General features: G+C 40.2%; 1 protein-coding gene across 1 annotated transcript; it reads left to right on the forward strand.

Moving 5' to 3' along the window:
* Window positions 1-5,961: 5,961 nt before the first annotated feature.
* PERP (p53 apoptosis effector related to PMP22) lies at window positions 5,962-23,317 on the forward strand. The gene is made up of 3 exons (XM_007190933.3): window positions 5,962-6,317; window positions 17,680-17,820; window positions 21,818-23,317. The coding sequence occupies exons 1-3, from the start codon at window positions 6,128-6,130 to the stop codon at window positions 22,042-22,044; spliced, it is 558 nt and encodes a 185-aa protein (XP_007190995.1). The 5' UTR covers window positions 5,962-6,127; the 3' UTR covers window positions 22,045-23,317.
* The last annotated feature ends 2,030 nt before the right edge of the window (window positions 23,318-25,347 follow it).

The raw sequence follows: 25,347 nt of genomic DNA on the forward strand, positions 1-25,347 counted from the left end.
GGGATACAAGGCAAATAGGAGAATGGTCACTTGCCTCAAGAATCTCACCGTCTAATGGGGACAAGAAAAAGATGATTATAAAACAGCATGATTACTACATATGCTTCAAGTCTTCTGGGAGCACAGGGAAAGAACACACAGTTACCTTAGATCGGAGGCGGGAAGGTAGGGAATATGCCAAGATTCAGGGCCATCTTGTTGGAAGACATGTGGTCTGAAGCAGATCTTAAAAGAGCAGCAGGAACTAAATGGGTGAATAGGGTGGGGATTGGAAAGACAGGTATTCCAGAAATAACATCAGAAAGGCAAAAATAGTCTACTGTACGTGAGAAATTTAAAAAAAGAGCAGAAAGTGTAAAAGAAGCAGAGGTGACAGATGAAGCTGGATAGGCTCACAGGGGTCAGACCATGGAGGAATTTGTGTGTCACTTTTGGAAATCTCCTTCTTGATCACAGAGGTGATGGAGTAGCAGTGAAGGGGGCCTGGAGGAGAGTGTCAGGGTCAGGTTCATGTGTAGCTGCATCATGTTAGTAGTCCTGTGGAAGACGGATTAGGGAGGGTGGGGCGTGTCCAGAGCTGGAAACAGGGAGAGCAGTGAGGAGGCAGCGTGGCAGTAAAGACAAATGAAGCAGAGCAGGAGGGGCAGGGATGGAGCAGAGAGTCTGCATTGCGGAAATATTTGGGAGGTAAAGTAGGTGGCAAAGCTTTCAATACTGCATATATACTGGATAAACAAGAAAGAGTCAAGGATGATCTTGGAGTTTTAATTTTGGTGACCAAGGTGATGGGGGTGCTACAGGAAGAAGCTAATGGTTTAGGGAAGAGAGGGCCATTTGAACTCTGCACGGGTTGAGGTTCAGTCGTCTGAGGGAGAATCCGGGTGGTACCATCTTGCTGGAAGTTGGTCTAAAGGTGTGAAGCACAGAGGAAAAGTATGGACTGGAGATATGTATTTTCAAGTCATGAGTATGTAGGTAGGGGTTGAAATCATGAAAGTGGATGATGTAACTCAAAGCAAATGTACAGAAGGAACAGAAGAGTGGTGCAAGGAAAGAAGCCCAGAGAACCCAACCCTGGATGAAGGCAGGGGGCACAGGAAGACTAGCACATTAAGGAGACAGGGAAGGGGTGGCTGGAAAGATGCAATGGAGAACTAGCATGAGAGAAAAAAAAATCTCTGACAGCTGGTAGTTGGCCTGGCAACCAATAGCTAGGCCATGACGATCCAATGCCGAGCATAACTAATTTCACAGACTATTAACACCAGACAAGGTTACTCTGTAATTGTGGTAGAACAAGACAAAATCAAGACCACTCCATGATTAGATTTGAATGCAGAAAAAACAAAAACACCATGCAATTCTTCCTGACATAATGTAACTCAGAACAAAACACCCACTTCCTTGAATCCTCTTCAAAATCACCCAGTGTAAGCCTAAATCTTATTACTAGCCCCCCAACACCCTCTCACTGAGACATCCTCATGGTGTACAACCTCCCTAGCTGCAGTGAGTCAGTAAATCTAACTTTATTTGAATATCAGTGTGTTCCTGGTGGTCTTTGGCACTGGAATTTAACATCTTTATAGAAGCCAAGAGAGTAGAAAGCTTCATGGAAGTATCTAGTGCCACAAAGAGGCCAATGATATCCATTGAATTTGACAAATAGCTTACTGGTGACCTTTGTGAGAGCAGTTTTAGTAGGATATTGGGAGTAGATGCAGTGGTGTGCTCTTACTAGCTTGAGACAGGTGATTATATATATTCTTCCTAACTCTGTGTTCACATCAAATTGGTACCTGGAAATCAGCCATGGGAGAGTAGCTACCCCATAGAAATTGGCAAATACTATATATCAAGGATTTTTTTTTTCTTCAGAGAGTTGGTTGTTAAACTTTGGCCATCACATCACTAGGTAGAAGGGAAATTACAGTTGGCTGAGGAAGGAAAATGGAGAGAGAGAGTAGCGATAATTAAAAGGTTGCATAAACCAGGGAGAAGAGATTGGATGAGGATTAGAGGGGAAATACAGGGTCAGCAAGAACCAGAACTCAGACTACCTGATTTTCTGTTCAGTGCTTGTTTTACTATCATCTCTTTACCGCACTGCTGTCAATTTGGTTTACTAGTGAGAACGTGACAACTTACACGAGGGTCATTTCACTACAGCTTGGGAGAGAACTGGCAGTGGTTTGGATGTTTTTGAGGGCAAGGAGAGGAGAGAAAGAAGGAAACTTCTGGAGGAATATCTCCCAAACTCTAATGAGTGGCTGTTATAAACAGTACTGTCTCTGGTGTCAAACTGGGTGGCGTGAGGCTTTGCCACTCAGGGACTGTGTGGGCTTAAGCAAGCTGCTCAACTTCTTTGTGCCCCAGTCTTCTCATCTATATGCAGGCGATAGTGGTACACACCTCATAGGGTGGGTGTGAAACACTTACTGGCACATAGCAAACTCCCAGCAAACGGGAGTTAGCTATTATTATTACTGTTACTTTTTCTGGACAGGAGGGTAAACCAACTAAAAATTTTCACTTTAAAATGATATATTTATGTATTTTTGTTTATAACACTCATTGCTTTTATAACCATAAAACCCCCAGATTTATAAAAATAGAAACGTTTTTCAGGAACAATTTACGTTGTTGAGTGTTCTGCAATCCATATGTTATCCAATAGGGGGTGCTATTTAACCATCTACTATCCACCATAATCCATCATTTCAGGAATATGGCTGGATGAATGATTGCACTGTCTATGGTAATGATTTACTGTTAATATTCACACATAGAATTTGCCCCTTACAAACATGAAAAGCCCCATTTCCAACCTTATTAAAATGGAAAACCTATGTGAAAATCATCATCATCATAATCATCATCATCACCAACACTTCTGTTGCAGCTTACTATGTGTGGGCATTATCCTGAGCATTTTACATATATTAGCTCTTTTGATACTTATTACAATGCTGTGGGGTGGGCACCATCCATTCTACAGATGAGGAGACTGAGGCACAGAGAAGTTAAGTGGCCCAACGTCACACAACTAGTATGAGAAAGGATCTGAACCTGAGCTATCTGGTTCCACAGTCTGGGAATCATGTGTGAGGTACGTTATCGTTGGAACCCAACCACCGTCAATTTGGGGCTCTTCCAGAAATTCTGAAGAGTTACTTTCCTTGCTTTCACTTCAGCATTAATGAGCTCTATTCCTCAAATCTACTGAAACAAGACAAAGAAATCATGTCTAGTCCAAAATTATCTGAAGATGTTAAGACACCAATGAAACTCTCAATTTGTTTGAAATCACTTTGCCCGTGATCAGTACTTTATTTGATTTGTAAGAATATGATTTTTCCTCACAAATATATTATACAGCTAATAAAACAAATATTTTCATTACTTTTGAAAACTGAGAGCATTTTCTTCACACAGTCTACACCGTATGCAGTTAACTCTCGGCAGAATACCCCCTCGTGCTACTTTTTAAAAAAATAATTAATTAATTAATTAATTTTTGGGGCTGTGTTGGGTCTTCGTTGCTGCACGCAGGTTTTCTCTAGTTGCGGGCAGCAGGGGCTACTCTTCGCTGCGGTGTGTGGGCTTCTCACTGCGGTGGCTTCTCTTGTTGCGGAGAATGGGCTCTAGGCACGCAGACTTCCGGAGTTGCAGCACGTGAGCTCAGTAGTCGTGGCTCACGGGCTCTGGAGCGCAGGTTCAGTAGTTGTGACGCACGGGCTTAGTTGCTCTGCGGCATGTGGGATCTTCCCGGACCAGGGATTGAACCCGTGTCCCCTGAATTGGCAGGCGGATTCTTAACCCCTGCACCACCAGGGAAGCCCCTTTGTGCTACTTTTGAAAGTGAAAATTTTTGCCTTTAATGAAAATATGTGCAGCTGGTTTATGTAAAATGAAGGCTAGGGAAATTATTTCAGGTGGTTTCAGACACTAACTTTCTCAGTAATTTTATTTTATTCGTCCTCAAAAATTGCCAGAGAACTGCATAACACAAAATACAGTATTTTGTTTCTATTGAGACTGCCAAACTGAAATATAGGAGACTAAATTTTAAACACTGCTAAATATTTCCCACTTCTTTCATTTTAAATTAATGGAAAAAGTAAGGGATTCACATCTGAGAAATGCAAATCAAACCCACAGTGAGATATTTCCTCATACGTGTCAGAATGGCTATCAACAAAAAGACCACAGATAACAAATGTTTGTGAGGATGTGCAGAAAAGGGAACCCTCCTACACTGTTGGTGGAAAAGTAAATTGGTGCAGCCATTATGGAAAACAGTATGGAGGTTCCTCAAAAAACTAAAAATAGAACTATCATATGAGCCAGCAATTCCACTTCTGGGAATATATCTGAAGAAAAGGAAAACACTAATTCAAAAAGATACATGCACCCCAATGTTCACTGCAGCATTATTTACAATATCCAAGATATGAAAGCAACATAGTGTCCATCAACAGATGAATGAATAAAGATGTGGTGTGTGTGTGTGTGTGTCTATATATATATATATATATGAATATTAATAAAGAATGAAATTTTGCCATTTGTAACAATATGGATGAACTTGGAGGGTATTATGCTTAGTGAAATAGGTCAGAGAAAGACAAAGACTATATAACTTATATGTGGAATCTAAAAAAATAAAACGAATGAATAAAACAAAACAGAAAGACTCACAGATATAGAGAACAAACTAGTGGTTACCAGTGGGAAGAGGGAAAGGGGAGGGGCAAGATAGGGGTAGTGGATTAAGAGGTACAAACTTCTATGTATAAAATAAATAAGCTACAAGGATATATTGTACAGCACAGGGAATATAGCCAATATTTCATAATAATTTTAAATGGAATATAATCTATAAAAATACTGAATCACTATGCTGTACACCTGAAACTAACAGAATATTGTAAATCTTCAATTAAATAAAAAGGAAAAGTGATTCAGAATAAATCTTTGGAAGTACAAGGTAAGATATGACCCTCATTGGGTATTCTTCATGATTTGCCCAAGGCCATGGCGGTGCGGACACTGAGAACTTGTTTCTCCTCAGTACCACTCCCAGCTGCCACCTCACCCTCCATCCACACCTGAGGAGTCATGGTGGTGACAGAAGTAGGGCCAGGACACAGGAGGTGGGGCTTTAGGTGCTGGTTGCATGCTGACATGACATATGGTTTTTATTTGGAGAAACCTCAAAATAGGAAATGAAAAGGGTAGATGCAGCGGGGTCTAAATAGGTAAGAGATTTGTGGTAGGGAGTGGCCTGTGGCAAAGAGGACCTGAATTTACCCGGGTGAAGCGCTCCTAGGACGGAAATGAGCATTTGTTAATCTCAGTGTGTTCACGCATAAAATGTTTATTGTGTCCCCCTTAAGACCCAGACACAGTGCTGGGCACCGGGGATACACAGATTAATAAAACATGGTCTCTCTGTCAAAGAGTTGGCACCCGAGTGGGGAAGGCGGGGATGTAAGCAGTGAAGAGTCTGAAGCAGCCATGGTACAAGGTACAAAGGTGGAGCCCGGCAGGAATCGCCCAGCCCTGCCGGGGAGGGTCAGGGACCGGCTCCTGGGCTCGCTATACGCGCTCAGAGTGCGGCAATGACCCCTGTCCAATGTGTGCACTCGTCTCAAATGGCTCGAAACTTAAATATCGTATTGTTGAAAATCAGACCTTGATCCGACTTCAGGGGTTAAATATTCAACTGGTGATGCGCAGATTAAAATGTGTACACGTTGAAGCACTGAGAAGAAAAGCATTGGATGCGAGAGGACCAAGTGAGAGGCAAACGAGGCAGTGGGTCCCCGCGGCTCCAGGTCTCTCCGGGCAGAGTAAGCTCACACACACCCAGTGTAACCCGAGCCCGGCCCCTCCTCCCCCGCGCGCGCCCGGGCCGGCCGGGCAGGTCAGGGCGGTGCGCTCTGAGTCACCGGAATCTAGGTGGGGCGGGCGTCTCGTGCCCGCGGCCGGCCCTGAGCCGCGTCCTCCAGGAGCCGCCTCCCCGCGGCCTCCTCCCTTTTGTCGCGCTGCCGCCGCTCGAGGGTCACTCTCCGCCGGCGTCCGAGCCCCGCGCGCTCCTCTCCTCTCCGCCACCACCGTCGAGATGCTGGGCTGCGGCCTGGCCTGCGGGCGCTGCAGGTGGATCCTGCCCTTGCTCCTGTTCTGCGCCATCGTTTTCGACATCATCGCGTTGGCCGGCCGCGGATGGCTGAAGTCGGACAATGACAGCCAGGAGTCCTCGCTGTGGTCGCGGTGTACCTCAGCGGGCACCTGCGACAGCCTCATGGAGTATGGTGAGTGCCTCCGCCTCCGTGAAGTCCTCCGGGCGGCTGCTGGGCGAGCGCCGGCGCCCTGGGAGTGCGGAAGTCGCCCTTTGAGAATGGACTAAACAGGGTCGAGAAGGGACTGAACAGGGTCGGGGGTAATGGGTGATTCAACAAAAATCTCTTTAGAGCCTAGGTTCATACATCCGAGCCGAACAAAATAAAGCAGTAGCAGCTTTCAGTGGCCAAAACCAGGCTCGACACTGGAAGAAAATGGCCCTAGTTCAAACTACATTTATTCGTAGGGTCTGTCGGTACAGCCAAAGATGATTTCAGCCATTTGAAAAGGGTTTGATGAGTACATATAATGAACAAAGTATATTTTCTTGGAGACCTACTGAAATTTCTTCCCATTCCGCCACCTATTTTATATTTTAAAATATGAAATATGCCTTATATTTTAAAATGTAAGTATTTAAAATGCGTACCTTCCCTAATGTTGCTGTATTATTCGTTTAACTTGAACTGAGTGAAAGCAGCCCTTCTTCCTTTAAAAAAGCCCTTTAAGTCAAAGTTTCAGCAGTGATGATTTCAGTAGATACTGCAGTGTTTAATGCTTCAGGCTAGTTCTTGCTGGAGTGTCTTTTTGGCTTAGGCCAGGCATTGTTTAGAAAACTTTATTTTAATCTGATTTGAAATCTAAAAAGCAAACACATCTTCTACACCAGCGAAATGAAGCAGAGTTGACAATTTAATATATCGCAGATAGAGTATTTTATTTTTCCAGCATGGAGGAAGCCTCAGGGACTACCTGTTATTATTACACGGGACTGGAGAGGAGCTCGCTCTGGGCTGGTACCACCCCCTGCTTTCTCGTAGAAGGGAAGAACAGCCGGGGTCTATCGTCATTAGCATTGTGTGAGGGGTCCGGGAGAGGAGGGTTTAAGTATGAGAATAATCAGAAGCTTAAAGCCAACTACTACTGAATGGAGCCTTACCAACTGAGTTTAATAGTTTAAAACTGAGAAAGAAGGCTACCCTGCTTTTTTTTCCCATTCTCTGCTAGGATCTTTGACTTGCCCCGCACCTCCAAAGTGGCCCAGGGCTTCAAACCAAACTCTGTTTATTTCTGGGACCCTGTATCAGGGGCTTGGTGCTTTATCTTATCTACTGCGGAATTATTTGGAAGTTCTCCCAAAAATTTTACCCCCTAAAGGAGGCATGGTTCTCCTTAGCAGGTAATAAAATGTAAAGACTAAATGGAATTCTTACTTTCCTTAAAGTCTGTTTTTCCTCTCTTAAAGCACAAACAACACACCTGCCAGGGTTTGTATTACCCCAAGTCTTTTAGGTTTTCGAAGGGAATTAATTTCTTTGAAATAATGTCTCTATCTTCAGGTTAAAATGCAACAGAGTTCAGTATCTTGTAGGGGATTTAATAGACTTGCTTAAAACAGGTGTGTTTTTAAACAGACTTTGATAATCGTATCTCACTGCAAAGACTAATACAGACCCAAAGAATATTCAGCGATCCTGTGCATATGAATTAAGAAGGTTAGTGTGCCGGCGGGGAGAAGGGTGCAGGCAGAGCCTAGATCAGCACTATTGCTGGGACATGATCTGGCCTGCACAGCTCTGGCTGTGACCACAGCCCTCTTGTGAAAAACGCACAACGCAGTTTTTATTTTTCTTGATTTGCAGGATGAACTCACCTTCCTAGGGTGTGGCTCTTCTAACCTCAGGCTGATAGAGTGCTTTGATATAGAAGGGAGTAAGCAGGTTTTGTTTGTTTTCTAATTTTTCTAATTTTTTAATTAGACAGGAGTCTAAAGCATTAACTTCTTTTAATTGTAGAGAAAAGACAGATCCAGTGTACAGTTGATGTTTCAATTTGATATAGAAATTGGTCTTTAGAAAAGTTCGGTTTTCCAAGTGAGTCTTGAGGAATCTAGTACTGCCTTTGTGATGCAGCAAGACTGATTTTCATAAGTGGTCGGTGGCTTTCACATTCCAATTTGGTTATTCCGGTGACCTTTGCAGAGATAATCAAGTGCCAAGAACGTGTTAGACGCGGCTTTTGCTCAAGCCCTAGAATCAAATCATGAATCTAGCACCCACTGTCATTAGGTGACCTTGGGAAGAAGAAAACAGCTATGAATTCACCAGGAGAGGTCCATCCCAGGCTATTGAAGTCAAAAATGAGTTGGAGTGATTATTATACTTCCACTCCGTCTCCTGCCATGGACAGTTGGCTAGTTTTGCCTCACAGGTGTAGACATTGTGTATTCCTATCCCGTAGGTTGATTATCTAGGCATCTCTGAACTTTTGAGATTTTCAGATAGCCGCAGTTAGGCCTTACCAAAAACAATACTTTCACATGAGGTCATATTTTATCTAAAATACAGTAAGCAGTTTACACATACTCCCACGTATGTACAAACACAACAAGGAGTAAGGTTGATGGCTCTAATTAAAATGATATCTCAATATTGAGAATTAACTGTGTATATCCACTTTTTAAAAAATTCTTGCTATGTGCTAGAAAATAAACCTTGTGATTTACCACTGTAAACTACAGTATTAAGAAAGTATACCTGTTTATTACAAAGTGCTTCACTATCTCTTTTATTTGCTGACATTTGTAACAATATGTTCATTTTGCTGGCAGTTATCGGCAATAATACTAAATAATAGAAACTTTTTTTTATAAAGGTAAATAGTTCCATAGAATTATGTAAAAAGCAGAATGTTATATTCTTCACTGTCATTAACTTTTTTTTAAAGAATTTCAGATTACCATATCACCTCATTTTTCCTCATCAATGAATCAAATTAAACACTGAATATTTTCTTTTACATAATAGTAACAACTAAATAAATACAAATTCTTGTTTGAATTTTTAAAACAGTCATGGTTTCTGGTCCTCAAAATTGGAAAAGAAAAATCTAGATTTAAACATTGAAATGATCATTCAAATTTCATATATAAAGAAAATGCGAAGTTAGGACTTCCCTGGTGGCACAGTGGTTAAGAATCCGCCTGCCAATGCAGGGGACACGGGTTCGAGCCCTGGTCTGGAAAGATCCCACATGCCGCGGAGAAACTAAGCTCGTGGGCCACAGCTACTGAAGCCTGCGTGCCTAGAGCCCGTGCTCCGCAACAAGAGAAGCCACGGCAATGAGAAGCCCGCGTACTGCAACTAGAGAGAAAGCCTGTGCACAGCAACGAAGACCCAACGCAGCCAAAAATAAATAAATAAATAAATAAATAAATAAATAAAAGAAAATGCTAAATTAAATTTGAATCCATGTTCACAGATAGTATTTTTGCACTCCTGGCACCTTCTTTTACAGTTTTAAGAAAGAGTACATCAGGAGGATATTTTCAGCATCAGAGTTGTAGATTTCAAGTCCTAAGCAAGCTCCGACTTGTCAGGGTAGAGACTAATGAAGATAAGTTTATGCATAAATTACAGGGACAGCTGAGATGAATTTATGCTCCAAGAATGACGGCGGGGAGTCAGTGTGGCAGCATTGGAGAGCCTTTGCCTTGAATCTGAACTCAGAAGTGCAGAGCCTCATTTTTACCAAAGATACCACATTGATTGTTTTTTACATGAAATCAGCCTTGGATAAGTCAAAGAATCAGGTTAATATAGGAAATATTTTTAGATCATCTAGCCCTATGGTTCTTAAATGTACGAGAAATGAGAAAAATATCAATAAGTGTGAAGTTAATAGTTTTACATTAGCCTAAATTCAACTTAAAGGATTTCATTTTGAGATTATGTTCTTGTGGCTTTTTTGCAGAGGGGCAGGGTCAGTTATTCAAATGCTCTTATTTTATGAAATTAGGCATTAGTAGATAGATTAATCTTTGCGGGCATGTGTTCACATTCGCACATAGTAAAACAAAAAGTTGGACACTCTCAAATTGATTTTCATAATTAAAAAAATATATATGTTGATTTATAAAATCTAGACGTCTAGGAACCAGTGATCTTGACCATTTTACTCCACATTTGCTGCGCTTAGCACTACCAGAGAGCCTCAATTCCTGATTTGTCTTTTCTCCTTGTAAATGGCCAGAGACTCCTAGACTATTAGAACTAGGAGGGATGAATAGTGCACCTACTCAAGCTTTCTCCAAAGCCCACCTATCAGCATCGCCCGTGGCTGATCTGAACTTCTTCCCTTTGTTCAGCAACTTAACTCAATTTTCTCCACGATGCTATTTGTTTAAAAGTACCTCTCTTACGCCGACAAGAGGTGAAATGTGCTTCTCTGTAAATTCTTCTTTCCAGCCTTCTTCCAACGGACAGATTTTCAAACATTTGAGGGTAGATTCCAAATTTGCTGCTAGTTATCTTGTCTGAGTTCACACAGAATTTCCTGTATTTTCCCATCTTCCCGTGTAGGATGGTTTCCCCACTCAGACTTTAAAGAAGGCCATAAAGGGGTAAAGTTCCATAAAAACCAATGGGAAAGGGTTATCATCTGGCTCAGTTTCAGGGGAAAATGTAGAGCATGTAAAGAATCTCACACCTACTGTGGAATTTCTCCCCAGAGACCCCGGCATCATTCTTCCTTTAAGCCATTTCTTTCCTGCCTTCCAAACCATCTGCAGAATCATTCTTCCTGTGTCGATTTTTTTGGAGGCTTTTCTGAGTCATCCTCCAGATTTTTGCTACTCGTGTGTTACAGACCAGCAGTATCAGCATTATCTGGGAGGTTACTGGCTACTCAGCATCTCAGGCCCCACCTACTGAATTGGAATCTGTATTTTAACAAGGTCCCCAGGTGATTTGTAAGCACTTTTTTTTTTTTTATAAAGAGGCTCCAAATTTCACTCTGTATTGGTAAGGAATATTTAAAGGTCAATTTTTTTAAAAAATTTATTTATTTTATTTATTTATTTTTGGCTGTGTTGGGTCTTCGTTTCTGTGCAAGGGCCTTCTCTAGTTGTGGTGAATGGGGGCCACTCTTCATAGCGGTGCGCAGGCCTCTCACTGTCGCGGCCTCTCTTGTTGTGGAGCACAGGCTCCAGACGCGCAGGCTCAGTAGTTGTGGCTCACGGGCCTAGTTGCTCCGCGGCATGTGGAATCTTCCCAGACCAGGGCTCGAACCCGTGTCCCCTGCATTGGCAGGCAGACTCTCAACCACTGCGCCACCAGGGAAGCCCTGTAAGCACTTTTAAGTTTCAGAAGCACTGGCCTGTATTACTGCAGATCTCCTCATTGAATATGCAACAGTCTTTTTGAATATATCATCCACCCATGTTTATATTTATTTGTAGATAGCATCTTTTTTTTTGAACGTGGAGTATATATATATATTTTTTTTTATTGGAGTATAATTGCTTTACAATGGTGTGTTAGTTTCTGCTTTATAACAAAGTGAATCAGCTATACATATACATATATCCCCATATCTCCTTCCTCTTGCATCTCCCTCCCACCCTCCCTATCCCACCCCTCTAGGTGGTCACAAGATAGCATCTTTTTTATTTTTTCAATTATGGTCTTGTCCCATTTTCAGTTCTGCTTGTGTATGACATAAAGAACTTTATAGAAACAATAGGAAGGAATCTGACAAAATCTTGTATTCACTGGGTAGGGCTTTCTGTATTGTTCATAGATGAATCCTTTGTTCTGGAAAGGAACCATCCTCTAGTTGGGTGACAATTTGGAATCTGCAGGGCACTGAGTAAGGGGCTAGGCCACAGACTGTTTTGGTCAATGTTTGGTGCCCATGTGTAAAACTACTGAAGAATGCAGCAAATCCATTAAAAGAAATACTAATTTGGGTTGAAAAAGTAATGACAGTCTCCAAAATATCACCCACAATATAGCACTAGTGCTCTCCTTGTCTTAAAATAAAAGTTTATTTATTTTTTCTTTCTTTCTTTCTTTCTTTCTTTATGGCTGTGTTGGGTCTTCGTTTCTGTGCGAGGGCTTTCTCTAGTTGTGGCAAGCGGGGGCCACTCTTCATCGCGGTGCGCGGGCCTCTCACTATCGTGGCCTCTCTTGTTGCGGAGCACAAGCTCCAGATGCGCAGGCTCAGTAATTGTGGCTCACGGGCCCAGTTGCTCCGCGGCATGTGGGATCTTCCCAGACCAGGGCTCGAACCCGTGTCCCCTGCATTGGCAGGCGGATTCTCAACCACTGCGCCACCAGGGAAGCCCTATTTTTTCTTTTCACAAACTTAACTTTGATTTATGGTTTCTAGCTTGATATTCAAGGTATTTATTTATTTTTACTTTTATTGCTCTTTTCTTATCAGTTGATTTTGCTGGTCTTTTCCCAGCTGTATTTGCCTTGTAACATCATGTTTTAGTATATAATCTCTGGAAAAACGTATAGCATTATCCCTCATACAAAAAACTTAAAAACATTTTTTAGAAAAAACTCGGAATTTCATTAGTAACCAGTGAATGGTTTCCATGTTGTTGACTTAATGTTGAATCTTTGCAAGCAATAGCAAAATCTGATAAGCCATTCATTACCTAAATGGATCTTTAATGAATCTTATCTAAAAGTGGATTTATAATGTTGCTGGTTTCTTTGATAACATAAATTTCTTCAAGTGGTACTTAGAAAATAAACTTAGGACAGAATAAATTTTATATATATATATATATATATGAAACACCAACTTTATCTTCCCTTAAGGAAACAAAACAAACAAACAACATTCCTGCACAGAAACTCTGTTTACCTGGAGTGCAGCATGCATTTGTGGTCTCAATTCAGAGAAAGATAATTGACAATGAGAATCCTTCCCCAATCCCCTACACACACACACACACACACACACACACACACACACATTCTGCTTATTTGAATTTAATGATAGTATTTAATTGAATTTAATGATTGGCAGTAACCATGAAAAAAATCTATAGAAATGAGACTATAATTGACAGTAGGTCACATACTGAAAGTTACATGCTCCTTTTTGGCAGTGCTGCGATCTGTTTTTAAAAGGAGATTAATCATCTATCTTAGTTGTTCTCAGATTTTAGTATGGATGTAAGAAATACCAGTAAAATGCAGATTAGGAAAGGCAGAAATTTAGTGTATAAAATATTAATGAAGGACAGACTTGTCTTCAGAATAGATGAAGATGGACTCTCTTCAAAGAACTGAGGACCATCTGTTGATGTTGAATCATGAAAGAAGTAGCTTCAAGATAAGTTTTAAAAATTGATGTTTTTCCATTGGGGCTGGTAAATAGGGTACAATTTAGACCAAGGTATAATATAAAAATATAAATATATAGTTCCCAAAGGGTTGGGTAAATTTATAGATATTAGACTCATTCTGGGTGATTAAGAGAGACCAAAGCACTTAGCCTACAGATTTCTCTTAAGTTTTCAAAATGTATGTCATGGAGAATTGCCATGTTGTTAGTCTACATGGCTGTTGGTTCCCTTCTCAGGCAGAATATTGGGCTGGGAGGACCCTGCTCAGACCTGGCAGGATCCATCTCATCATCTTACAACAAAATAGTCATGGACATGAGACAGCAGATTGCCTTCCTTGTTATCCATCAGTCAGGACCTTCAAAACCATGTCAAGATTTGTATCTTAAATGATAGTTAAGTGAATCAATGTGGGTGTTTCCACTCTCAAGGAGCAGGTTTTACACGTTCTACTTCCAAGGCAGCCTTTCTCCAGACAGACTGTTGCTTAACTTTCCATTTTGATTTTCTTTAGACTCAGCATTTTAAATAAGGAAGACGCTAATCGAGTTGATTTAACGTAACATAGGAAAAGTTCTTGAAATGATCTGTTTATATTTACTTTCACCTGTTGGTTTTAGGTTAGGTGAATTGGCTTACTATTTCTTTTATTTAATTCTGTTCAAGTACCTGAAACTAAATGTAAATTACACCTCAGCGGTAATGTCAGCGGAAGCAGTAATAGCAATAATCTAACTTTGTATTAATCTTCCTCAAATAAACAGGTAAAATGATTGATGTTACTCTTTATAGCAACATCATACATCATTTATTTAGCTATTCTTTAAAAACCTGAATCTGTGATTGTCAAAGTTTGATTACTAAATATGTTCCCTGTTATGATGTTTCTCCTGTTTTTATTGAAAACTCACATTCTGCTATACAATTCACTGTTTGCATTCCTCTGTATGCTTATATAGCTGTGTTGCCTTTTCATTGAACAGTTTCCAACATGTGAACTCACCTTAAAAGGAAAACTCAGTGTCTGCTTATTGGAATTTAATGATTGCATTTAATTGAATTTAATGATTGGCAGTAGCCATGCAAAAATCTACAGATATGAGACTGTACTTGACAGTGGGTCACATACTGAAAGTTACATGCTCCTTTTTGGCAATGTTGCAGCTACTTTTATAAGAAGATTAATCATCTCTCTTAGTTGTTCTCAAACTTTAGTATAAATGTAAGAAATACCAGTAAAATGCAGATTCCTTTCCAACTCTGATTCAGTATATCTGGAGGGATGCATAGGAATCCATACTTTTTATAAGCACCACTGATGATTTTGAGTCAGTGGTTTATGGGCTAGACTTCGAGATGGTCTGATTAATTAATGTTCTTTCCAAAGCATGGTCCTTTTTCTCTGGAAAGTTACCTTACTCGAAGGACAAGACAAAAGTGAGAAAAGAGACTTGCTCAATCTCACATTTTGGCTTTATCCATGTCTATTTTAAAATAAAACATTTCTATTTTACCTTGGTCTTACTGATCTCACAGGAAGACCAAGACGTGGAGGAAAGTAATAAAAATTCTAAACAGAAAACTAGGCCTTGGGGCTTCCCTGGTGGCGCAGTGGTTAGGAATCCGCCTGCCAATGCAGGCGACACGGGTTCGTGCCCTGGTCCGGGAAGATTCCACATGCCGCGGAGCAACCGGGCCCGTGAGCCACAACTACTGAGCCTGCGCGTCTGGAACCCGTGCTCCGCAATGGGAGAGGCCGCGATAGTGAGAGGCCCGCGCACCACGATGAAGAGTGGCCCCCACTTGCCGCAACTAGAGAAAGCCCTCGCACAGAAACGAAGACCCAACACAGCCAAAAAAAAAAAAAAAAAAAAAAAAGAACCAGGTGAAATTAATTAAAAAAAAAATTAGTGTTCTGTAGGTGGTCCCAACTCCTTTAAAAAAAAAAAAAAAAAAAAACTAGGCCCGCTCAGGTTACTGTCATGCCGCCATCCTGACCAGTGCCACTAAGGGGTAATTTGTGTGAAAACATGGTATTTGAGCATGTAAAAAACATTGAGCATGTGTCGTTTCCTTAATTACCTATTATACCCCAGTCATCCCTGAATCTAGATGAAGATTTGGAGGGAGTGTGGAGGCTAGAGAAGGGAACAGGGGAGCTCAGCCCAGGTTTGTCTCTAACAGTTGAAGATGTAAACATGCAGTGGAGAACTGAGGAAGAGTCTTCATGTGACAGTGTAGAACCTTGAAAAGGTCGAATAAAGAGAAAACTTGAGGTATTGGAGAAAGCCATAGGAATACATGAGGACATTTTTGAACAGAGAGGGCTGGAGAATTAATAGCTCCGTGACTTTTCACACAAGAGCTCTCAACCTCACAGTAATCTTGAAAGAAGGCATTTTAGCCTTAGATAACAGATGAGCAGCCCAACAGTGGCTAATAGGTAATAGAGGCAGGGTATAAACGAGGGCGAGCTGGCTCCCAAGCCCTTGTTCTTTCTGCTGGTCCTTATCTTTGTCTAACATTGACCAGTCCAATGACCCAAAATTAAGTGAGGATATGTTTGCCAGCCAAGCTCGGTTAAAGCTGGAGTAAAACCAGTGCCGAGGTACACTCAGCTCTCCTTTTCAAATGCAATAAAGAGAAATAGGTTAAGGTTGCATGTTCATCCATTAATGAATGAGTGGGTAAACATAATGTGGGCTATCCATACAATAGAATAATTATTGGTCATAAAAAGGAATGCAGTCCTAATCCATGCTGCTCCAACATGGGTGAACCTTGAAAACATTATGCTAAGTGAAAGCGTAAGACAGTCACAAAGGCCACATAGTATATAATTCTGTTTATATGAAATGGCCAGAATAAGCAAATTTATAGAGACAGAAAGTAGACCAGAAGCTGAAGGAAGAGGGGAGGAGGAGGGGACTGCTAATGGACGTGGGGTTTCTTTTTGGGGTGATGAAAATTTTGGAATTGTTAGTGGTGATGGTTGCACAACCCTGTGAATAGAGTGAAAACTACTGAATTGTACACTTTAAATGGATGAATTTTCTAGTATGTAAATTATATCTTAAAAAAAAAAAAAAAAAAGAGTCCTGTTCTGGATTCAGACAGTCTGGAAATCAAACTTGGCTGCCAGCTGTGTGGCTATGGGCAGGTTATCTGGACTCTCAAAGGCTTAGTATAATCTCACTTCTAAAATAGAAATGATAACAGAGTGTGAACCTTAAAAATTTATTGTGAGGATTCAGGTTGCTAAGGCATGGCGGGTTCTTAGCCTAGTGCCTGGCACAGAGCGATTACTTCCTACATGTCAGTTACTACCTCTAGAGAGAAGGTTGTGTGGGAAGAGATTTTACAAATCAGTGCAGTTTGAACAATATGAACTATTGGCTGGAATCCTTAGCTTGGGAGTCATGACTCTTCTCTTCTCACAGGGGCGGAGCAGAATGACCCAGGGCTAGAGCTGCCCACGTAGATCTTCAAACCTAGAACTCAATTTCCACCTCATTCTTATTGTTCTTAGGGCCCATGTCAATAATTGAGAATTATTGTGCAATAAATTCTGAATACTTCTCAAGTTAAAATTTAGGCAAAAATTTAGAAATGTTGTTTGCACCTAAACTTGTTATAAAAAGCACAGCTACTTTACAATTAAATTGTTTTATTTTATATCTCTGCCTAGTCATAAGTACTATGAGTTTTCAATAATTATTTTTGCATGGGACCAAACCTTAATATGGAACAAAGATCCTTTTAAAGGTATTTGAAACAGTTCCTGAAGAGATTGTAATTTGGATTGTTCCATAGTAAAAATGTTGTTTATTGTGGTCATGTTATCGTAGAACTTGAGTGACTCTAAATTTTAAATATACCTGTTTATATGCCAGTTTATTAAATGAGATACAGTTTAATGTAGTTTACTTTTCATTTCGGAGGTATAAACATTTGCCCCAAAACTGAGGGGATAAGGCATTACTGCATATCAGTCTGTTAATGTCCTACCTATGAATTGCCTATTCTTCCCTTAAAATATGGAGATGCTTAAGTATTGTCTAAAGAAAAACTGTTCTTCCACCCAAATACAATTAGTAGAAAGAAAAAAAAAACCCCATTGTTGCTTTGATAAGTAAGTTTTCAGTTTGGCTTGTCTGTCTTACTAATTGGCTGTTTCTTTCTCGCAGAGTGGGGAAAGGCAGCTGCCGCCATGCTCTTCTGTGGCTTCATCATCCTGGTGATCTGTTTCATCCTCTCTTTCTTTGCCCTCTGCGGATCCCAAATGCTTGTCTTCCTGAGAATGATTGGAGGCCTCCTGGCCCTGGCTGGTAAGACTGTGCGCCAGCAATCCTTTCTTCCTATCTGCAGTGGACATCAATATAATAATGTCCACGCCACAGAGAAGATCTCTGACAATACAGTTCCTGATCTGTTCTCGGAAGATGTGTCACCAAAGGCAGAAGTAACAGAGGAGAGATGTATTTTAAGAGCTGGACCCCTTGTATCCTCTGCCTGAGACAGTGTTCCATGCCCCCCATCCAAGTGAGGAAGGTTGTCACTCTACCTGCTGCTATCTCTTGTAGATGACCCCATGTCCTTGACACCCCTGCCCCGAGGGACCAGGGCTGGAATTGCAGTGTCTCCATAGTGGTCCAGGCTGGCCTCCCATGAGCCCCATGCCTGAGGGGACTGGAATGTCCCCGAACCATTACACTTGTTGAAGGCGTTCTGCAGTCTTAGGATGTGGTGGGTCACAGAAGGGTTTTCTGCAGTGGGATGGGGGATCTGGGCGGGGCCAGATCTGGAACTGCCTCTTTGCAGCTTACAGCCAGGGTTGGGGGATGGGAAACTTAGTGATGCAGCTGGGTGGGGCTCGGAGAGAACATTTATTAAGGGAATATAAGAACTAGGAATCTAGGAGCAAGAATCTAGAGGCAAGAATTATTTGAAATTTTAGGTGGGCACCTGGCAGTAGGGAAGTCTGCCAAAGGAGCAGGACCCCAGCCACAGAGCTGGATTTAGATGCACATCTGGATTTCCTGAGGAGGGGAAAGAAGAAGAAGATGCTGATAAGGGCAAAGCGAGGTGGCCATAGGCCATTTCTCAAGCTACCAACTTAGGCTCATGGAACCAAAGCCGAAATCCAGCCACAGACCTGGGGTATAAATACAAAGTGAGCATTTGGTTTTGGAAACAAGTCAGAAGCCTTGTAACTAGAGGGGTCCGTAGGATCAAGCCTGAGTCTGAGCGGGACCACCGTGTGCAGGGTTCCCTGAGTACAAAGAAGGTGATGGCAGGCTCTAGGGCAGGATAAGTGAGGAGCAAAAAGGCCCTGGCTGAGAGGAAGGAGGCAGCCTCCGAGAACTGGTCAGTGAAGGTCTAACCATCCCCTGTACATTTAAACATGTCTTTTGATTCAAAATAAAGTTTACTCGAGTGTTCCTCATGTTTCAAACTTTGCTTTTGGAATAATATTTTAGAATCAGAAATGGCTAGGAATCACAAAACATATGAGGAATCTTGTTGAATCCCACCTCCACTTTTATTTGGTGTTTTGTAGTTCAAATTTATAAGACCTTATCAAAGAAACAATTTGATGTAGCTTCCTATCACATGTCTTAGAAGACTAGGTAGATGCCTATACAAATCACCATTAGAAATAACACTATGACATTAACGTTCATTGAAAAATCCTTTAGGACCCATCAATTCCACTTCTAAGTATATATATCCAAAAGAACCAAAAGCAGGGATTTGAATAGGTACTTGTACGTCCATGTTCATAGCAGCATTATTCGCAATAGCCAAAAGGTGGAAACAACCCAAGTGTTCATCAGCAGATAAATATATAAACAAAATGTAGTCTATACATACAATGGAATATCATTCAGCCATAAAAAGGAATGAAATTTTGATGTGAGCTACAACATGGACGGACCTTGAAAACATTATGCTGAAAGAAATAAGGTAGATACAGAAGGATGAATATTTTATGATTTCACTTGTATGAAGTACCTGGAATAGGCAAATTCAGAGAGACAGAAAGTCGATTAGAGGTTATCAGCAGCCGGGGTGGGGGGGGTAATGGGTACATATTGTGGATGTTGAAAATGTTTTAGGTATGGATAGTGGTGATGATTATACAACATTGTGAATGTATTTAATGCCACTGAATCGAACACTTAGCAAATGGTTAAAATGATAAATATTATGTTGAGTATATTTTGCCAAAATTAAAAGAAATCCTAGTAAAACTCTTCTGTCCACCTTAACATTAAAACATTAAGATCTAGTAATTGCCATCTGTAGCTAACAGGGTTGCAGGAGTTATTGTAAAAAAACCTCGTTCTGTTGAGTTTCGATAGATAAACAGCTGAACTGTCCTGCTTAATCCTGTGTTCTCATTTTACAATTTAATTCTCCTCTTCTCCTTCAGAGTTGGACAAGTGGAATGGGAAATGTTTAATAGAAAAATAAAAAGCCTAGAAATCTCAATATATTTTTAGCGGTAATAATGTTGAATAAGCCCTACTTGATTTTTAAGATATATTTCATAACAATTATTTTTAATTTGATGTATATTATTGGGTTAAAATCAGAATAATTGAACACCAATACAATTTAGATTTTGTAAAAATTGATCCAGACCATTACAAGAACTTTATGTGATGAACCAAAATGGGTAAATAACAATGTTTAACATTTATTACTAGGCATATTAGAGAAAAATGCAGAGAAGTGTTCCTTTTGTGTCATACACAATGATTTGCAGAAAATGACAAACTTAACTAGTGAGAGCTTGTTACTTAAACTAGACAGGAAGCGGGACTTCCCTCGTGGTCCAGTGGGTAAGACTCTGCACTCCCAGTGCAGGGGGTCCGGGTTTGATCCTTGGTGGGGGAACTAGATCCCACATGCATGCCGCAACTAAGAGTTCGCATGTTGCAACTAAGAAGTCCACATGCCACAACTAAGAGTCCGCATGCCACAACTGAAAAAAAAAAAAAGATCCTGCATGCCGCAACTAAGACCTGGTGCAGCCAACATAAATGAATAAATAAATATTTAAAAATAAAGTAGACAGGAACCAGAGAAATATTTAAGATCTGCACCAAGATTGCCCTTCATAAGTTGCCAAAGAAGAACATTTTAAGTTGGGAAATAGAAGCAACAAATCAAGATGTGGAAACATCTACAGCCTTTCTAGTAATTAAAAAAAAAAAAAAAAGAAAACTAGTTAAGGGTATATCTGTGGAGCTAGTAGAAAAAAATTAAGGTGAAAGAAAAGTGGTGGTAAGCACTATTCACTCCCTGACATACTCCTGGGAGCACAGCCAGCTCATCCCTCTTTGTGAAGAGTAGCGTCTGAGTGTCACAGAGCTAAAATCTGCTTATACCCAAAGTCATGGCAATGCACATACTAAATACTAGGTAAAAAATGCATAGCATAGCATAGCATGTGTATACTCATTAGAGCTTTATAGAATTATGCATGTTCATTGAAAAAGACTACAAAGTAGATTTAATCAATTCCTTTTATTTTTAAGCAATGTAAATTGTTAATACATGATTAATAATGATTGTAATAATGTGACTCATATCAAAGAGTTTAGAAATTTTTTTGACATATGTTTTCCTTCCCGTATCTTCCCTTTCACTTTTTAAAGCACTGTGGTTATTCCCCTCTTTTACTTCTATTCCCCCAGGCTGGAATGCTCTTCTTCCTGCCCTCCATCTCTTCATTTCTATTTATTCTTCAGATTCCCCCTTCCTCTGCAGGCTTTTCTACTGATTCTCCCATTGATCATTCGCATCGTTGATTCATTGTTTTATTTAGTCATTTATTCACTGAATGAATATTCCTCTGTGTCTGTGTGTGCATACACACAGACATATGTATATGTACATATATGTTTTATTTTGCTAACACTGATAATATTAACTTATGTTTGGCACAGGAAAAGCAAAGATGAAAAAGTAGGCTCTCCTCTACCCTCTTGCTTTCTATTGCACACCACAATTCAGCACGTTTTACTTTAGTATATATAATGCTTACATAGGTACATGAATCTCTAATTTTCTGTCTGTATTTCATATACTCAGTATTCTACTCAGTGCCAGGTATCTCTGACACACAATACTCAGTCATCTTTTTTTGGCTTATGATTAACTAGACTCCCCCAGCCCCTTTTATCAGCATTATTTAGGTGGATTTAATACTTATTTTAAGGCAAAAATATTGTGGAAGAGGAAATAATCTGTTGTTACCATGCATTCATTCATTCATACATTCATACTTTGTATTTTTTTTTTCCTTCCTTTTAGCTGTGTTCCAGATCATCTGCCTGATAATTTACCCTGTGAAGTACAACCAGACCTTTCAGCTTTCTGAAAACACTGGTGTCACTTACATCTATACCTGGGCCTACGGCTTTGGGTGGGCGGCCACGATTATCCTGACTGGCTGTGCCTTCTTCTTCTGTTGCCTCCCCAACTATGCAGATGACCTGCTGGGCAATGCCAAGCCCAGGTACTTCTACACATCTCCTTAAGGTGGGGAATGAGCTGAAGAACATCACTGCTGCTGAGATGGATTCCAGAGAAAGAAACTGTTTCCCCCAGAATACTTTGAACCTATGTTTGGGGCAGTGTTCATATCATTAAACTATAGTCAAAATGCTAAAATACTTTGGGAGAGAATATTTCTTAACTAGTTTTAGAGTTTCATATTCATCTTTTATCTATGATTTGTAGAGTTAAACAAGACTTACTTCTTTTAACTAATTACCTAATTACTAATATGCCAGTGTTTCCTTATATCTAGCCATACCATTTATATTGCATTTGTAAAAGAATATGAGAATGAAACTAACCACATAATTTATAAGGTAAAAATGAGAAGGCTTCAGAGATTTGAGTAATCTGATCAGGTTTCTGTTTTTCCCAGATGGAATGAACTGGGTCTATTAAGGACTAAGGAGAAGAGGAAGATATTGGTAAAAATTGCCAGTGACCAAATATTCTAAAAGAAATGCAAAAAATAAATATTTTTTCAAGCCTTCAGCTATTTAAAGAAGGAAAATCGTTTCCTAAATGCATATCATTTGTGAGAATTTCTAATTAACATCATGAATAATTGATTTGCGGCTAAGCTTCCCATTAACTTGATATGGCATCTAGGGAAGTATTCTTTCATGGCCAAAGCCTGTTGCAGTAGTAAGGCCTCCTTAAGTAGTGAAATCTTAAGATGAAATTTTCTCTTTTAAAGTGGTTTGTAGGGTTGGGGTGTGGTAAAGTGCTACTAATAATTCTGCGCTGTTTGGTGTCTATATGTTCTAGACTAGGGTAGACTGGATTAAAAGATGGACTGGTCTAACTCGTCGTAACCTCTAGGTAGGATTAGGTTGTTCAGTAAACCATTAGGAGGGCCATTCCCATCACAAAAGTAACATTAAAACAGCCTAAAGAGAAGAAATGGCTTGAATTTTTCATCTTAGACTTGACCAGGCTCTAATCATGTAGACACAGCTTCTGATAGATTGCAGCTGTAAGCAAAAACTCAAATATGGTTAAAAACCTGGTTTCCCTTGGTAAACAGATTAAAAATATCTGAGATAAAACATGCAACAGGAGAATTCAGGGATGTGGGATTTCTCTGAATGGCAAATATGATATATCACATGAATTTTTTAAAAAAATATTTGTACTTAAGTAAAGAAAACCAATTCATTTTATGTATCAAATTATTATCTTGTAAGTTGTAAAAATAAGCAGTTGCAGTTTTCATTATGAATTTTTCCCAATAAACCAGGTGTTCTAATCTTGTTTCTAGTTTGCAGTTTATTTGGTTTTGCTTCTTAGCCCCCGCTCCCCACCCCCGCCTCCACCGCCAATCTGAGGAAGGGGATTTTTTTTTTAACATCTTTATTGGAGTATAATTGCTTTACAATGTTCTGTTGGTTTCTGCTGTGTAACAAAGTGAATCAGCTATACATATACATATATCTCCATATCCCCTCCCTTATAGTGTCTGGCCTTACATTTAGGTCTTTAATCCATTTTGAGTTTATTTTTGTGTATGGTGTTAGGGAGTGTTCTAATTTCATTCCTTTACATGTAGCTGTCTAGTTTTCCCAGCACCACTTATTGAAGAGGCTGTCTTTTCTCCATCGCATATTCTTGCCTCCTTTATCAAAAATAAGGTGACCAGATGTGCGTGGGTTTATCTCTGGGCTTTCTATCCTGTTCCATTGATCTATATATCTGTTTTTGTGCCAGTACCATACTGTCTTGAATACTGTAGCTTTGTAGTAGTCTGAAGTCCGGGAGCCTGATTCCTCCAGCTCTGTTTTTCTGTCTCAAGATTGCTTTGGCTATTCGGGGTCTTTTATGTTTCCATACAAATTGTGAAATTTTTTGTTCTAGTTCTGTGAAAAATGTCATTGGTAGTTTGATAGGGATTGCATTGACTCTGTAGATTGCTTTGGGTAATATAGTCATTTTCACAATGTTGATTCGGGCAGGGGATTTTTAAAAGATGTTTTGAGTGGGGTAGTAAGAACAGTGGATAAAATGAAAAGTTGCTTTTATCATTTTCAAGTTTTAAGGGTCCTGCTCATTTTAGGTGAGCATTAAAAAAACAATTTTTGAATGAACTTGAATGGATTCTAGGAGTCTACTCCCTGAACTTCTTCCTCAATGACCAATACTCAGGACACAGATATCAAACAGTATTTATCCAGTGCTGCCACCAGAGGGAATGGACCAAGAGCTTTCTGGTAGGTCCAGACACCTGGGAACATGAGTGTGGTTTAGTTGGTGGTTCTCCTATCTTCCGCGGCACAGCTTCCTGCTTGAGATGGGATCTTCTTCCATTCAGGTCATGGGACTGCAAGCAGTCTCTTTACTTCTTTTCCTCTCGTCCATCTTCCATTTGCCGGTTGATAGGTTTTTTTTCCACGATGGCTCGTAGGTGAATTCTCCTCTGGTGTATATAAATGTGAAGAAGGGTTGCAGAGTAGCATGGTGGGAGAAAGAAGATATTTCTTCTTAGTGCTTCTGTTGGCCAGTTGGTCCTTGGCAGTGACTTTTTCTTCTGTGCGTTTCAAAATTTGAGGTGAACGTTTCTCATCATAAATCCACAAGGATCTGGTCTGGGTGATTGTTTCCACCAAAATTAAAACAGGGTTTGAAGTGATCATTAACAATGTTTAAAATGCCATCTTTTAAAATAATTGCATAGCTAATTCAAGAAGATAATGGATATCTAGAGATTCAGAAGCTGGGTCTCCCATTAGACATGAAAATTACTCTCAAATACAGGTCCTCTAAAGCAAGCACTTTTGTCTTTGGATATTTTTCCCTTCCAACTTTCTTCTTCCCCTCCTAAACAAGTAACACACTAGATCCTAATGATGCACATTTAGGAAAAATACAGCTTCCTGGAATCCATGGTCTGTACTAACAGAAACATTTCTACTGGAATGTTTGTGACAAAGACAGAGGAGGCATCATTACTTTGGTTAAAATGTTCCGCTTCTTTCAGCCTTGTTCCAGAATAGAGATCCTCCATTCCTTGTTAGTTCATGTTCATTAGAACAGAAACCTTTCTGTCATAAACAGAGCAGGAGAATTCCAGGGAATTCTGGAAAGTAATGGAGAATTTGACTGAGAAGCCATCTGAGGACTAACAATGCATTGCATGAGATTTCCCATGATTAAGCCAAGCTGGTTTCTAGCTCTGTAATTATATTGAGTCCCCAACCTTTAAACAAGCAGTTCTAGGTTCCCAAACAATTATCTCACGCTCCCACTGTAAGTAGTCAGATATGCCAAGTGCCATTTAATGTGTCTAG

This window comes from Balaenoptera acutorostrata, chromosome 14, assembly GCF_949987535.1.
Source record: "Balaenoptera acutorostrata chromosome 14, mBalAcu1.1, whole genome shotgun sequence".
NCBI classification, from domain to species: Eukaryota; Metazoa; Chordata; class Mammalia; order Artiodactyla; family Balaenopteridae; genus Balaenoptera; species Balaenoptera acutorostrata.